This window comes from Cetorhinus maximus, chromosome 7 (genome assembly GCF_964194155.1).
Source record: "Cetorhinus maximus chromosome 7, sCetMax3.hap1.1, whole genome shotgun sequence".
Taxonomy (NCBI): domain Eukaryota; kingdom Metazoa; phylum Chordata; class Chondrichthyes; order Lamniformes; family Cetorhinidae; genus Cetorhinus; species Cetorhinus maximus.
The window spans coordinates 48,172,294-48,188,557 of NC_135885.1; the positions used below are offsets into that span (position 1 = coordinate 48,172,294).

The 16,264-nt window shown below is 40.4% G+C and overlaps 1 protein-coding gene across 3 annotated transcripts in view; it reads right to left on the reverse strand.

Annotated features, from left to right (window-relative positions):
• LOC144682765 (fibroblast growth factor 9) overlaps nt 1–16,264 on the reverse strand; it is a 111,960-nt gene that overhangs the window by 14,927 nt on the left and 80,769 nt on the right. For all 3 annotated transcript variants that reach the window (XM_078545437.1, XM_078545438.1, XM_078545439.1), the window contains one exon: nt 12,780–12,883. In XM_078545437.1, the coding sequence (XP_078401563.1) occupies nt 12,780–12,883 (104 nt within the window). The remainder of the gene's footprint in view (nt 1–12,779; nt 12,884–16,264) is intronic.

Genomic DNA, 16,264 nt, shown 5'->3' on the forward strand with positions numbered 1-16,264 from the left:
CCCCCCACCCTGCCCACAAAATGCGCGGCACCACTTCCTTGATGTCCTACGGGCGATCCTCATGAGCGCTGCCAAATTTATGTGCACTAACCGCCAAGTTCCCCTTGAAATTCAGCGCCAGGTGCACACCTTTTAAAGGCAGTTGCGAAGCATGCCGATGTGGGAGGTAAATTTAACGTAGGAAGATGATTCCAGCAAGCAGGCACAATGACAAGATGCAAATGCATTAAAATTAAGTTCCTGACGCTGGACAGCAGGAGAGGAAACCCGCCACTGACAGGCAGAGCAGATAATTGCAAATTGGTTTCACAAAGGCGTCAAACCAATTTTTGGCCTTCTTGCCATATTGTCCACTCACACCTGCCATGACGCCAACAGGAGCGGATGATTCCGGCCTATCGGCAGAATTTTATATTTGGCATGCGGGGGCGGGCCCGACACGCTGGAACGTAAAATGATGCGCGATGACATCAGGTGTGCATCCCATCGTCATCACGCTGTCTCGCGGTATTTCATTCAGGGGGCGCGCACCAGAGTTGGCTGCGCACCTGCCGATAATTGAAAGGCCTATTAAGGCCATTAAAATGCTAATTAACTCCAAATGTACGCTGCCCATCCAACCTGACAGTTGGCGGTCAGGCGAAAAGGCCAAGTGGCCTTTACGTTTTTTTAGGAAACCTCATCCACAAGTGGGATGAGGTTTCCTAAAGCTAATAATGATTATATAAAAACTTTATTTTGAAAATAAAAACATGTCCCATCTCATGTGACACATGAGGGGACATGTTTCATTCAATTTTTAATGTTTTTAATAATTTATTTAAAAAAGCACTTCAATCTCCCTGAGGCAGTTCCGTGCGCGCAAAAGAGCGCTGGACCCGACTCTCCCTCCTCCCCCTACCCATACAGGTAGCGCTGTACTGCTTGCGATCCACGCTGGGCAGGCCATAATTGGTCCGCCCGTGTGAAATCGCGGTGCCAAGCCAATCGCAGGTGGCTGTCGGCTTTGCGACCGCCCCCTGCCCGCCCGCTCCCGCCGAGCTCGCCCGACCAATGTAAAACCCTGGCCTATGTCTCATTCCTCAAGAGCAAACAACAGCAGGGAGTGATGGAAGCTAATGTTCAGTGTTAGAATGACATGCTTCTATTTCCAGATATAGTGAAAGCAAGCATTGCTGATAAGTAATAAGTAAAATAAAAGTAAGTTAAAGTGCAGCTGCCCAAAGGTTCACTGGAAAATTCTGCACCTCATATACAACTAAGCTATCCAAATTCAATAACCAGTCTATGCTGAGTTAGTTGGTCTCAGCCAAGGAAACTCTAAAAATACCTCAATTGGTCATGACAGCCCAATAATTGGGAAAAGGAAAAATTGGCTAAGATTCACACTCCTGCAAGTTGCACAAAATGAACTTTTGGACAGAGATAGGATCTTGTATCAATGCAAAGCTTTCCTTGTTGTTCCATAGCCCCTTGATCCCCGAGAGTGGGGGATTGCAAATCACATCCATGCCAGTTTTGCTGGCTCTTCTGCTGAAGTTAAAATGGAAGTTCAGGAGAATGCTGTCTTGATATTCAGCCTCCCCATGCTCAGTTTCATAACTTTAGAATGGTCATATCAGCTGGATGTACCAATGTATGAAGATCCAGATGCTATCTAGTGCCTGTGGGACTCTACCCCTAGAATAAATCATTGTCTTATGAAACGATAGGAGAAAAATTGAGCAAAGCATTTTATATGGCATGTATTTCACAGAATATTCAGTATAGGGCCTCACCTTAGAGTAGTCCATTCATTCTATTTTTTGTATACTTGGTTTTACATCTAGCTTTCACAGGTTCAGTACTTATTATAGGGTTAATACTGCAAAGCAAAATAAGATATATAGAGCAGCCTATATTTTATTGAACCTCAATTACCACGAACATTTGGAAACCACAAAACTGATTTTATTGAGGAAGAGAATAGACTGAAGAAATTTGGGATTCTACTTACAGAAATGCAAAAAATACAGAAAAGGTAAATCTGGAATATTACATTAAATTAAACCATGAGAATAGGACAAAGGGAATGTAGGTTCAAATCAGAATAAGACAAATTGATGACAAGGAGTTATTCTGCACAAAGAGTGCCTGATACATGGAATAAACCTCCAGACTGAATCATGGAGATGAAAACCCTGGAATCATTTGGGAAATGTTTGGATGCAACAATGATCAGAACTTCACATATATTGGTTCCACGTAAGAATTTTGTGGATGGGCAAGATAAGACGCATCAAATGAGCTTTGCCTAAGTATGCATATATCTTATCAAGGCATGTCAAAAATGGCATGTGAAATGCTTCTGTATAGCACTGTAGTACATTACTCCAAATGTATATTAAGCCAAATCACTGCTCAAACTGTAACCTGCTTTTTCTTAACAGAAGAGAAAAATCAAGTTAGCTCAGTCAGGTTATAAAATGTGTAGCTTTTGCTCAATTTATTCATTCATTCTTTGCTATCTCAGCATATCCCTAGAGAGGATTGGTCCTGATTAACTGATTTTTTTTACTTCAATTGTAAAACAGAGGTCAAGTGCTGTGTGCTTGCTTGTAGCTCTACAGGAAACATGAGACTAATTTAAATCAAGTTTTTGTACTCTCTGCAGGGAACAGAATCACATGACAAGTGGCATGGAAGAAATTCTCACTGGAAATACATCTCAGTTTTTATGGAAACACAATCTGCTGGATTCCTGTATTGGAAGAAAACGTTTTGAGTAAACATGAAATATTTTATTCTTGTAACATATACTTGGATGCTTATTTGTGAAAACAAAACACAAAAAAATGAAAATGGTAACAAGAAATGCATGATTTAATTGCCTTATTATATCTGAAAAACCATCACTAAAGTGAGAAACTACAGGATATCAGATAGTAAAAGGTCACCTAATTAGTTTCTGTGGTGCTTTCCTGCAGAGAAGTTAATTCACAACCTGATACCTGGATGAAATAGCAAGATTGATTTTAACATTTTAACACCCCATAACTGCCAATTATGTCAATAGGTTCACAATATTCTTTGTTTTAAGACATTGGCAGGTTCTGTCTATTTTGTGACACTTTAAGGTTGCTGGCCATTGTGCATTGGCCCAAATAGCTATTCTTCATGTGTGACCTCAGACTCAAAAGTGTATCTTACTGGGTTTTTCAACTCAAAGTATCACAGTCAAGCATGAATGTAGTTCTCTCTGAATATTCACTCACACATACATTCTATTGGGAGCTGACTGAACGACAATCAACTCTAGCTGATTTTATTTCCTATTCCAACCGTAATTTGAGCGTCAAAATGCAATTACAGCTGCGATCAGGTAACAGGAATTGGGGTCCAAATTTGGGTCCATCCTAGTCTAAATGGTTCAAACTATACACTACAATATTGGTCATCATGAAGAAACACTTTTACAGAATTTATTTATTTCTCATTTTAAACGTTTTCTTTGTTTCAAAATAGTCTAGTGTTTTAAAATGCCATTGTTGTCAAGTTATTTGTGTGCTTATGATTTTATATGTGTTATGTGTAGTGATGTGTGTTATTTCCAAAATGCATTTCATGGCAAGGTTACATTTTGAATGTCATTGTATTAAAAAGAAACATTTAAGAAGGTAAATTACTTCTGTTTATTAATGTGCTACTGCGAATGTATTGCCATAAAAGGTACTGATGTGCATTCAATCAGTAAAATGTCACAATTGGTGTCACTCTGCACTAATAGCGCCAGCTATATGGGAAATCTATTTGGCTTTCTATTGTTATTAATGTTGTTGTTCTGTTATGAAAAATCCTAGATAGCAAACAACAGCAGGAACCGGTTTTATCTCATTTGTAATCCATGCTTTTGATGTAATGTGTTTAAGAATCCAGAAGGTGGCATTTATTTAGTGAGGTTTCAAGATGTGATCTGCTTGATTGAATCATGCATTACAGTAATGCACACAGATTAGATGCAGTATTACACAGCAGAAGGCTCTAAATAGCAATGCCCCTGAGGCAACCAAACCACTGTCTTCAACCAATAATTCCCATAAAATAAACTCCATTTAAAAGCATGTGTACTGATCCAGAGAGAAAATAACCCATGTCTTGGAAGTGCACATGAACAAAAGCCATTAACCCAGTTCCAACAACAGACATTATTTTAGAGAATGATATGCTAATACATAGATCCACTGTGCTTTCCCAGGTTCCCTCAATCATTGGGATAACTGTGGCAACAAGAAAATATTTGGGGTGAAATTGATTGCATTTTATCTGCTAATGAAAAGTATAATAAATATTCATTATAAAGAAAGCTTCCGTAGCTGAATAAAAATAAAAGCAGACTTATGCTTCTAAATCAAAAGACTGAACATTAGCAGATGCCCTTATCAGTCATGGAATGTCTACAGGTATTAAAAAGATTACCCACTCAATAGATATAATTGACATTTCTTCTCAATCTGTTATTCCATATGTCTGCCACCATTCATCATCCTACTCACCATTTTGTACCTCCTGTATTCCTCCCTTTCAAATGCTCCCACATATTCAAAGCTGCTGCTGGGATTTAACACTATTTATTATCTTGTAATACTCAGAGTCACTGCAAATAAAAATATAAACTAGCTTCCTATAACTAGTTATAAACTAGTTGAAAGAGAATGTTCTGAGTGAAACAATTGTGTAATTCCAATTTCCACAGGCAAATACATGATACAAATGAAGAACTATTGCAATGCGACATATATTCAACAGTCTGGCACCTATCTACATCCACAGATATTGCAAGCACATGATCTAAGACCTCTCTCAATTGCAAGAGCTGAATGCACTTTTCTTACACCTTCCCTGTAGTTATTAGCACTCTGTTCAATTAGAACATCCAAGTTAAAATTGAAAGCATTTGTACCTCATCAGGAAGCAATTAAATTTTCTGTCAGGAATTGGGAAATCAAGGCTTAAAGTAAAATAATTCAATGTTTTTTTTATTCATTTATGGAATGCGGGCATCACTGGCTAGGCCAGCATTTATTGCCCATCCCTAATTGCCCTTGAGAAGGTGGTGGTGAGCTGCCTTCTTGAACCGCTGCAGTCCATCTGGTGTAGGTACACCCACAGTGCTGTTAGGGAGGGAGTTCCAGGATTTTGACCCAGCGACAGTGAAGGAAAGGCGGTATATTTCCAAGTCAGAGTGGTGAGTGGCTTGGAGGGGAACTTTCAGGTGGTGGTGTTTCATGTATCTGCTGCCTTTGTCCTTCTAGATGGTAGTGGTCGTGGGTTTGGAAGGTGCTGTGTAGGAGGCTGGGTGAGTTCCTGAAGTGCATCTTGTAGATGGTAAATACTGCCACTGTTCGTTGGTGGTGGACAGAGTGAATGTTTGTGGAAGGGGTACCAATCAAGTGAGCAGCCTTGTCCTGGATGGTGTCAAGTTTCTTGAGTGTTGCGGGAGCTGCACTCATCCAGGCAAGTGGGGAGTATTCCATCACACTCCTGACTTGTGCCTTGTAGATGGTGGACAGGCTTTGGTGAGTCAGCTGATGAATTACTCGCCACAGGATTCCTAGTCTCTGACCTGCTCTTGTAGCCATGGTATTTATATGGCTAGTCCAGTTCAGATTTTGGTCAATGGTAGCCCCCAGGATGTTGATAGTGGGGGAATTCAGTGATGGTAATGCCATTGAACATCAAGGGGCGATGATTAGGTTCTCTCTTGTTGGAGATGGTCAATGTCTGGCACTTGTGTGGTGCAAATGTTACTTTCCACTTGTCAACCCAAGCCTGGATATTGTCCAGGTCTTGCTAACTTTGGACATGGACTGCTGCAGTATCTGAGGAGTCATGAATGGTGCTGAATATTGTGCAATCATCAGCAAACATTCCCAGTTCTGACCTTATGATGGAAGGAAGGACATTGATGAAGCAGTTGAAGATGGTTGGGCCTAGGACACTACCCTGAGGAACTCCTGCAGTGATATCCTGGAGCTGAGATGATTGATCTCCAACAACCACAACCATCTTCCTTTGTGCTATGTATTGACTCTAACCAGTGGAGAGTTTTCCCCCTGCTTCCCATTGACTCCAGTTTTGCTAGGGCTCCTTGATGCCATGCTCTGTCAAATGCTGCCTTGATGTCAAGGGCAGTCACTCTCACCTCACCTCGGGAGTTCAGCTCTTTTGTCCATGTTTGAACCAAGACGCAAATATTATTTCATACTCCTGATCATCCACTTTAACTAAACAAATGGTCTCCATAATGTTGATTACGCACAAAAAGAATTAAGTCTCTTTCTGTAACTATCTCTCTATTTCTTTCATTCTTCATAAATATTTGTGGGTTCCTCTCTCTGTCTTTAGCTTCACTTCCATCAAATTATTATATCTATCTCTGTACTTGTGTCTATAACCTTTTCTCACTCCTTCTGAAAATATCTCCTCTCTCTCTCATCTGCATGACTACCGACCTCTTTTTCCACAGTTCTCACACATTTTCTTCAACCAATCTAGAATAACTGAGTCATAGGAATTTACAGCATGAAAAGAGGCTGTATGGCCCATTGTGTCCACGCTAGCCAACAAGTAGCCGTTCAGTCTAATCTGGCTTTCTAGCTCTTGGCCCCTAGCCTTGTAGGTTATGACACTTCAAGTGCATATCCAAGTACTTTTCAAAATGTTAGATGGGTTTCTGCCTCTGCCATCCTTTCATGTAGTGAGTTCCAAATTCCCACCGCCCCCTGGGTGAAAAATTGCCACTTGAATCCCCCATAAGCCTCCTACCTCTTACCCTAAATCTATGCCTCTTGGTTATGGACCCTTCAACCAAAGGGCATTGGGTCTTCCTTTCCTCTCTATGTAGACTACTCAATTTTATACGCTTCGATTAGGCCTCCCCTCAGTCTCCTCTGTTCCAAAGAAAACAAAACCTAGCCTATCCAATCTTTCCTCATAACTAAAATTCTTCCAACATTTTCATAAATCTCCTCTGTATCCTCTCTAATTCAATCACATCTTTCCCATAGTGCGGTGACCAGAACTGTCCGCAGTGTTCCAGCTGTGACCTTACTAGTATATTATACAATTCCAGCATAACCTCCCAGCTCTTGTATTCTGTGCCTCAGCTAATAAAGGCAAGTATCCTATATGCCTTTTTGATCAAATTATCTATCTGACCAGCCACCTTCAAGAACATGCACTCCAAGGTCCCTCTTCGACATTTATTGCAAGGGGAATGGAACATAAAAGAAGGGAAGTTTTATTGTAGCTGTACAAAGTCTTAGTGAGACCACATTTGAATATCGTGTACAGTTTTGGTCTCCTTATTTGAAAAAAGAAATAATTGCCTTAGAAGCAGTTCAGAGAAGGTCCTGGGATGAAGGGTTTTTCTAATGAAGAATGATTAAACAGGTTGGGCTATATCCACTGGAGTTCAGAGGAATGAGAGGTGATCTTATTGAAACATATAAGGTCCTGAGGGGACTTGATAGGGTCAATACTAGGAGGATATTTCCACTTGTGGGGCATACTGGAACTAGGGGGCACAGCATACGAATAAGAGATCTCCCTTTTAAGAAGGGGATGAGGAAATATTTTTTCTCTCCAAGGGTCATTAGTCTGTGGAATTCTCTTCCCCAGTGAGTGGAGGCTGGGTCACTGAATTTGTTCAAGGCAGAGTTAGACAGATTTTTGCTAGACAAGAGAGTCAATGGTTATGGGGTCAAACAGGAAAGTGGAGTTAAGACCACAACCAGATCAGCCATGATCTTATTGAATGGTGAAGCAGGCTCGAAAGATCGAATAGCCTACTCCTGCTCCGAAGTCATATGTTCCTATGTTCCCTCTATACATCTCAGTACCCTACCATATATTGTGTATTCCCTTGCATTGTTAGCCTTTCCCAAATGCATTACCTCATACTTCTCCAGATTGAATTCTATTGCCACTGATCTGCCTCCTTGACCAGTCCATTGATACCTCCTTGCAGTCTGCAGCTTTCTTCTTTATTATCAACCACACGGCCAAATTTTGAATCATCTGTAAACTTTTTAATCATACCCCTTACAATCTAATAAAAATTTATACATTTATTCTTTGACATGTCCCAGCTCATGTGATGGTGTCACATGAGGGGACATGTTTTAAAAGTGTTAAAAACCTTTATTTAAAACTTTAGCACTGAAATAAACCTCCCTGTGCCTCGGGGAGATCTCTGAGCTCGAAAGAGCACAGGGAACCTCTCAGAGAAACCCCCCTCCCGCCTGTATAGCGAGCGCTCAGCACTTCCGGGCAAGCGTCACGCTGGGCGGGCCTTAATTGGCCTGCCCACCTAAAACGGCAGATACTTACCCATATGATATTTACCCATTTTCATAAATGTCAAACCGCTTAATACCTCTTCCTTTACTACGGTAATTTCATTTAATATTTCATACTCCTCCCTGAATGCAATATCTGTATGGTCCCTTCTAAACTCAATTTATATCTGTTACCTTTCTTAAATATCTGGGTACACAACAATTTGCAAGTTCCATGTAACAAGTTAAGGTAGATAATCAGATCACACAGGGAAGGGCTAGGTCTAGAAGCTACTACAGCACATTTGGGTGAGAGAAAATATTGAGTTGGGGTAAGGGTTCAGGCTAAGAGAGAGTAAGTGTTGGGGCTAGAAAAAAAAAGACCTGTAGCCTTAGGTTGCAAAACAGGAGACAGTTTGTAGGCGGTGCCTAGAATGGAACCAGTTTAACTCAGCCCCGGGGCTACTCATCTGGTCTGGGAGACATGGAACTGGGATTTTTGAGAACTAGACCCCGAGACCATTTCAGAGGGAAGAGAGACATGGGGCTGAGACCAGTTAGAGGAGGAGGAGGAGACTAGGATGTGGGATCAGTGGACATTTGGCAGCGAGTCTGGGAAGACTCAAGACTCAAAACTCAAAAGCCTGGCTTCTTGAAATAGTGAGGATGTTCTGAAAGCATTTGGGGGGCTGAGAGGGCATGAAAGAGGCTGAAGCCGGGAAGTACTGTACTCGGGTGGAATGTGTGGGCAGGAAAGGAATTGAAATGTGGGAGGAGGCTAGGGACACTTGGGAATGCCAGGTCACATAGTATTGTCATGCCAGCAAGTGTGGACAGATATGATCTGGTTTGATTTGTCTGAGTTGTTCTTATGGGAATAAAAATATTAGACAAAAATCTCTCTATATATAAAAATCTCTCTCTATTCATCTCTTTCACTCTCTTTCATATATACAGGTAAATGAAGAGCATTAGCAAGCGAGATGGCTGTACAAAGGGAAAAAATTTAAATTGGGTTAGAGGCACAAATATTGCATGTATCCAGGATACTGAAAAAGCTTGTTATACAGACCTGAAATCATCTGCCAAGCTAAAGATCCCAAAACAGAACAAAGATTGCTAAAACACCTTAGAGTTTATTCCCAAAGAAGCAAAGAAAAATTGTAAAATATTCTGAAGTAGGCAAAAAAAACCTGGATTACAAATGAACGTATTACAAAAAAATAACCAGGATGGGGAACACAGCTTCTTGCACATGACTAAGCCTCATAAAAGCCATCACTGAAGGACACAGAAGTTGTGAACAACAGGGAAATAGGTTGTTTGCAAGCCTCTGAGTTCCCCAAAGAATGTCTTAGAATTTCAAGTTAAGCATCTGAACTCCAGAATAGGAGATATCCAACTTTGCAATCCCTGGGAAAGAAGGCAGCCTATAATGACAGGAAGACAACCAACAGCTACCAACTGATAATGAAGAGGAGGAGGAAAAAATGAAATCAAAGACTATAGTTTAACATGACAGAACTAATTAGGAAGGAGAGGATGAACAAATGGAATCTGTCATGGCAGCTGGCTGAAAGTTTGGAATTTATTTTTTGACGGATTTGGTTGGTTTGTTTTGTTGCTGTCCATTGTGAGATTTTTAAAGACCATAACATTATTTTGAGAAATTGAGTAATTTTCATCTTTACTGGGATGAAAACTGGGCACCTCCTAAAGTTGCTGAGTGATGTATTGTGTCAGGTTGCTGCCCCAGGGGCAAAAGTGAAAATTATCCCCACTATGATACTCCTTTCTTTTGCACTTCACAATTGCTGCTGGTTGTAGCTGCACCTATCAGGCGGAGTCATGGTATGTCACTCCCGGCTGTCTTGTGCCATCCTCACACATCCATTGTAGCTTGTCTGCAACTACTCTGTGGTGTCCGTCGTCCTACTATGCCTAGGTCAACCCCTCTTTCGCTGCCCTCCACTTTGCTCTCTAGAAGAGATATCTGCAGCTTTTCAGGTCTGATCAAATAGCTGAAATAATGACATTTTCCTTTCTGGAAGTTACTTTTTGGAGTTTTCGTTGTTCTTGCAATTTCAAGCATCTCTTCATTTATCCTATGTTCCGTATTAGAATTTTTAGCATTCGTCTTAGCATCCACATTTCAAATGCTTCAACTTTCTTTTGGCCCTTATTGCAAGAGGATTTGAGTACAAGGGTAAAGAATCTTCCTGTAATTGTAGAGCGCCTTGGTGAGACCGCACCTAGACTATTGTGTACAATTTTGGTCTTCTGACCAAAGGCAGGATATACTTGTCATAGAGGGAGTGCAACGGAGGTTCACCAGAACTTCACTAGAGCCAGCTTCACTGTCGCTGGGTGGAGATCCTGGAACTCTCTCCCAAACAGCACTGTGGGTGTACCTACCCTACATGGACTGCAATGGTTCAAGATGGCAGCTCACCACCGCCTTCTCAAGGACAATTAGGGATGTGCAATAAAAATGCTGGCCTGGTCAGCAATGCCCTCATCCCGCAAAAGAAAGAATTTATAAAAAGACGGATCCCTGGGATGGCAGGATTGTCCAATGAGGAGATATTGAGGAGACTGGGCCTGTATTCTCCAGAGTTTAGAAGAATGAGATGTGATCTCATTAAAGCATACAAAATTCTTACAGGGTTCCATCGAGTAGATGCAGGAAGCATGTTTCCCCCGGCTGGTCAGTGGGGGGAGGAGGTAGTCCTAGAACCAGGGGACACAGTCTCAGAATAGGAGGTAGGCCATTTAGTGCTGAGATGAAAAGGAATCTCTTCATTCAGTAGGTGGTGGATCTTTGGAATTCTCTACTGCAAGGGGCTGTGGAGGCTTATTGAGTATATTCAAGATGGAGATCGACAGATTTCTACATATTAAAGATATCAAGGGATATGGGGTTAGTGCGGTAAAAGATCAGCCAGTTGAATGGTGGAGCAAGCTCAAGGAGCCAATGGCCTACTCCTTCTCCTATTCCCTATGTTCTTCCACAGATCTTTATCTATGGTCCAGATTTCTGAGGCATACAGAAAAGTGCATAGAGGAAAGATTTGTAATTATGGTGCAGTTATCATTAAGTTCTAAAAACAAAGGGGCCATAATGGGCAGCCAGTGTAGTTTTACAAGCAATATGTCATGCCTCACAAATCCACTGGAATTCTTTGAGGAGGTAACTAAATTAGTGGACAAGGGCTATTCCAAAAGACATAATTACTTGGGTTTTCAGAAGATAAAGTTCTGTCTCTTAGTCTGTTAGGTTTGTAAAGATGATAAAAGGTGCATGGAATTAATGGAAAGTTAGTTAGCTGGATTGAAAATTAGCTTGGCATAGAAAGCAAAAGGTAGTGATAAATGGACCAGAGTCTATTTGGCAACCAGTGACAACTGGAGTTAGGAATTAATTTAAAAGATTCAAAAGGGACTTGGACAAAATAGGTTAATGAGGCTAAGGAATGGCAGAATTGGTGTGGACAGATGTACAGTGAAATTAGAAACATGACAATTACACATATTGCATTGACAAAAGAGGAAAAAGAGAAAGATCTGATTATTGACCATTCACTAAAAGTATTAATCAAGTACTGGGATGCACCTTGTTTAATGCGGCAAACTCATGTTTGTTTACTCATGTCTGATTTCTTGATAAGGTTGAATTTAGAATTTTGTATGCAATCAGTGAAGACTGAATAATACATGATTGCCTTTGAGGTCACAAAGTAATATCATTTTTTTCATCACCTTTAAAATTTCACCTGTAGTTGTTTTTGTGTCTCCATCTGTAGATTATGTAAATTAGGGAGATCCTATGAGAGGTCAAATTATTCACTGAGAAAGGGTGGATTCAGCTGGTTAAATGACATTTTCTTATTGCATTCTATACTAGCAAATCACACTTTAATGAAAGTTTGTCAACATTGTAAGAAATGCTGAGCTATTGGAAGCTGTAAAATCACAATGTAACAATAAAAGTAAGTGTAGCATAATTGTGCATCAACAAAAAGGAAAGCAAAGAACAGCAATGAGAAAGTAACGTTGTTTTGATTTAAAGTCGCAGTCCGTAGGTCAACATGATGAGACACTAAAGTTTTTGTTGGGCCACAAAGGTTGGCATAAGTTATAAACTACACTCTGGATCATTTTGAAATACAGCCTAGATAGGCTCACAAAAAGGATACAGTGTCGTTAATGTGACAGTGTAGCCTTGAAACTGTTTGCATTGCATGATGAGGTTTTGGTAAAAAGAACTTTAACATTTGTTCACTTGGCGTTCCCATGTCAATTATTTGTAATTAAACACTTATTAATTTCTTTAAAATAATCAACTAACCAAAATTAGTAAATACAATTAAATAAATTCAGTGCTATTTATGCAAAGCAGCCCTAACCTTTTGCCATAGTGAAATGCATTTAAAAACATCGAAAACACAAATTTGGACTTACCGACCCATACAGCTCCCCCTTCTCATTCATTCCGAGGTAGAGTCCACTGTCTACACCACGAATGCTGACCAGGCCCACTGCTACACTAATGAACTCCAGTATACCTGATGGTGATGACAACGATAATAATCATTAACAAACTTCTCATATTGTGACTTATATACATATTTACATATACATATATGAAGGTGAAATTCCCTTGTAAATATAAAATTAAAAGAACTGCTCAGAGCAATCAGTATCATTGCTTTGTATAAAATGTTTAATACTCTTCCAAAAATCAACTGCGATACCATAATAGGGCAACAATGATTAGAGGATCAATAAGATAGTGTTTGAAACCCTCAAAAGTTCATCAGATCTCTAATGATTTCTGCATGGAATATTTTGTGGCATAGTGTATAAAGAAAGATATGCCTCAACGAATTTTAAAAAGGGGAAGTATTCAAAGGAAAACACTCAGACTGCAGGCAAGGAGCTCACTGAGACCCGCACGTCCCAAAAACTGAAGATTCAATTAATTCATCAATTCTTTGTACTTAGTTGGGGGACAAGATTCTAACAGGGGAAAAACTTTTCAAAAATAAGACACAGTCGAAGAAAAGCTGCCTTTATTAAAGGAGAAAGACTCCTAGAAATGGCTATTAACTGGAGATTTTTAATAGCTCTTTGTATTAAGAAAATGTTTGATGCAATCACATGATTTATAAAGGGAATAGGGTGAATGTTACACATATGGATTTTCAGCAATCATTTGATATACTGCCTTGTAAGAGGGTTGTTACAAAGACTGAAGAACTTAACATGGTGTCAAAGGAAATGTAGCTGCGTGGACGGTGTCTAGGCCACAAGTAGGGTAAATTGACGTTCTCCAGCTTGACAGCTAATAATGCCCCCAGAAATCTAAACTAGAACCTCTTTGTGGTTTGTATTTATGTATATTATTTGGACACAGCCACAAGAGGAATGATATTAAACTTTGCTGATGTCACAAATCAGGACCATTGTGACGAAGGATGCAAGAGATTGTAGAATGATGTAGATAGGAAAAGTGAACTATTATGTGGCAGAAGCACTTTGATGCACAGAAAAGTGTTTTGATGGGGAAAGAAAATGAAAGAAAATATGTCTCAAGCATCAAGATTTTTAACTGAGTGGAAAACTGAGGTCGAAGAGTGCTGATATGTAGGCCTTTAAATATGGTAGTAAAGTTAGAAAAGGACATTAAAGAGGAAAAATAGAGTCTGTGTAGGGACATATATAGGGCATTGCACACAGAAGCCAGGATGACAAATTTATACAAGATATTGGGCCAAATTTTTGTCTGGGTGCGGAGGCATGTTTCAGTGCACAGTTAGTTTTCTTTGGGGGAAATCTGATTTTCTTCTACATTCCAAACATGCACTATTTTTCTTTTGTCCTTTTGCGGGTCAGGAATATCTAGTGTGCAAAAAACACACACGCATCCCCACTGAGGTTGGGTTCCCCATTTTAAATGGGGGACGAAAGTCAGATTTCCTCTTGCACACCATTTTCATCTGATGGTGCGGGATTTTGGAAGCCCATTAAAAGCACACCAAGTTTGAGAGTTCGCGAAGACAATATGAAACCTGCTGAGGAGTCAAGAACATTATAAAAGGTAAGTGTAAAGTGTCTTCACACTTTCAAATGTCACTATTAGGTGCTGCATTGTAATGTAGATGTGTTTTTGATACAGTGATTTATCATAGGAACCTGTCCTTTAAAGATAAGTTGACTATTATGTTTACCAGCCTTGTATATTTGTTCACATGCAATGGAGGAAGCACCATAATGCAGTGAAAAATGTAACAAAATATTCTATTAGTCCATATGCTGTCATCTTCTCTACTGCAAAAAAACCTGGTTTTGACACTTTAAAAAATCTAATCACCTGCTCCCTTAATTGATTGACAGCACCCTGCTTTAAAATTGAAATGAGCACCTTCTGTTCTTTCCTGCCCAGAGTCTATTGTTTGGACAGCTGTGGCCATTATCAATGCTTGATTGAGTCTCAAGTGCTAATGGGTTTCAGAACAGTAGGTGTTCCATTCATCTGAGAATGACTGACAGTTTCAAGAAGTTGTAATAATGGATTGTCTCTTTGATGTGATTTCTGGCTGTTGACACATCCTAATAGGATTGCAAGTATTACAAGATTTTGTACACATGACAGAATGCATTTTTTTCTTAATGTCAACGATATGTAGGCTTTTATTAGATGGTGAGATATTTATTTTTTCCCCAAGGAATATAAAATAGTTTCCATTGATTTTGCATGGAATCTGAGGACTGTACATAGTGTGTACTGGGTGAGTAGCCATGGAGGATAGATGGAGGGCACAGAAGTTGCATGGAGTGGCATGGATGATCTAAGGGGGCATGAGCTGGCATTGGGTGTGGGTAGGGGTGTTAAGGGAGGTGAGTGGAGAGGTTTAGGGGGCCTTTGGACACTGTTGGGAGCTGGGATATGGTGTTGGAGAACCAAGGCAAGCCTTCTAACTGACCTGCCTCCGCATCCACACCTCTCATGCACTCCAGGGTGGCTCTCAAATTGCACTGCGAACCTGATCCCAGTTTGAAAAGAGAATAATAGCATATGAAGCCAAACATGGGTCAGGTGTGCAGTTTGCAGGTGTGCAGGTCAGGTTTTCCCAAGCCCAGAGGAAAATCCGACCCATTATCAGGCCAGGGTTGGAGTGCTGCAAGTAGTTCCAAGCACTGCATTATAGGATCTTCTCTGGATTATTGATCAAGCCCTCTGGAGTAGTCCAGTTACATAACCATTATGCTACCATACCTGGGCAGAAATTCTGAAATTATGTGATGTGTACTGTGTTGGGAGGGGGATCGAGGTCACATGGGTGACTGTCATGGAGCAGATCAGCTTGGTGGGGCATGCGATGTGTGGGGGTAGAGATGATATACAACATAGACAGGAGGTCAGGGCAGGCGTATAGAAGATTGAGGGCAAGTGGTGGGAGGGAGGCTGAGGAGGAGATGACTGAGGAGATGGCACTGATTTTAAAGATGAAAAGGTCCATGAGTCACAAACATTTAATTTGGATGTGAGATTGGGTGAGTTACAGGAAGCGGTCAAAATGGCCAATTTTCCAATGAGAGAAGATTTCTAAGATTACCTTTGCCTAAGGATAAACTTGGAGGACAACAATGATTAAGAGCTGGAGAGGGAAGGGTGATATTATTCCAGTCAGATTTAGAAATAAATAACCAGGCCAGATTTGCTAAAGTTTGCAATACAGTAATTAGATTTAAGGTGTGAAATTGTCAACTAAAATATAACAGGGTGAATGCTGCAGATGGACCATAATGAAGGACTTCAAAGGATATTTTTTATTCATTCATGGGATGTGGGTGTCGTTGGTTAGGCCAGCATTTATTGCCCATCCCTAATTGCCCTTGTTCCACATTGCTGTGGGCCTGGTGTCACATGTAGGCCAGACCAG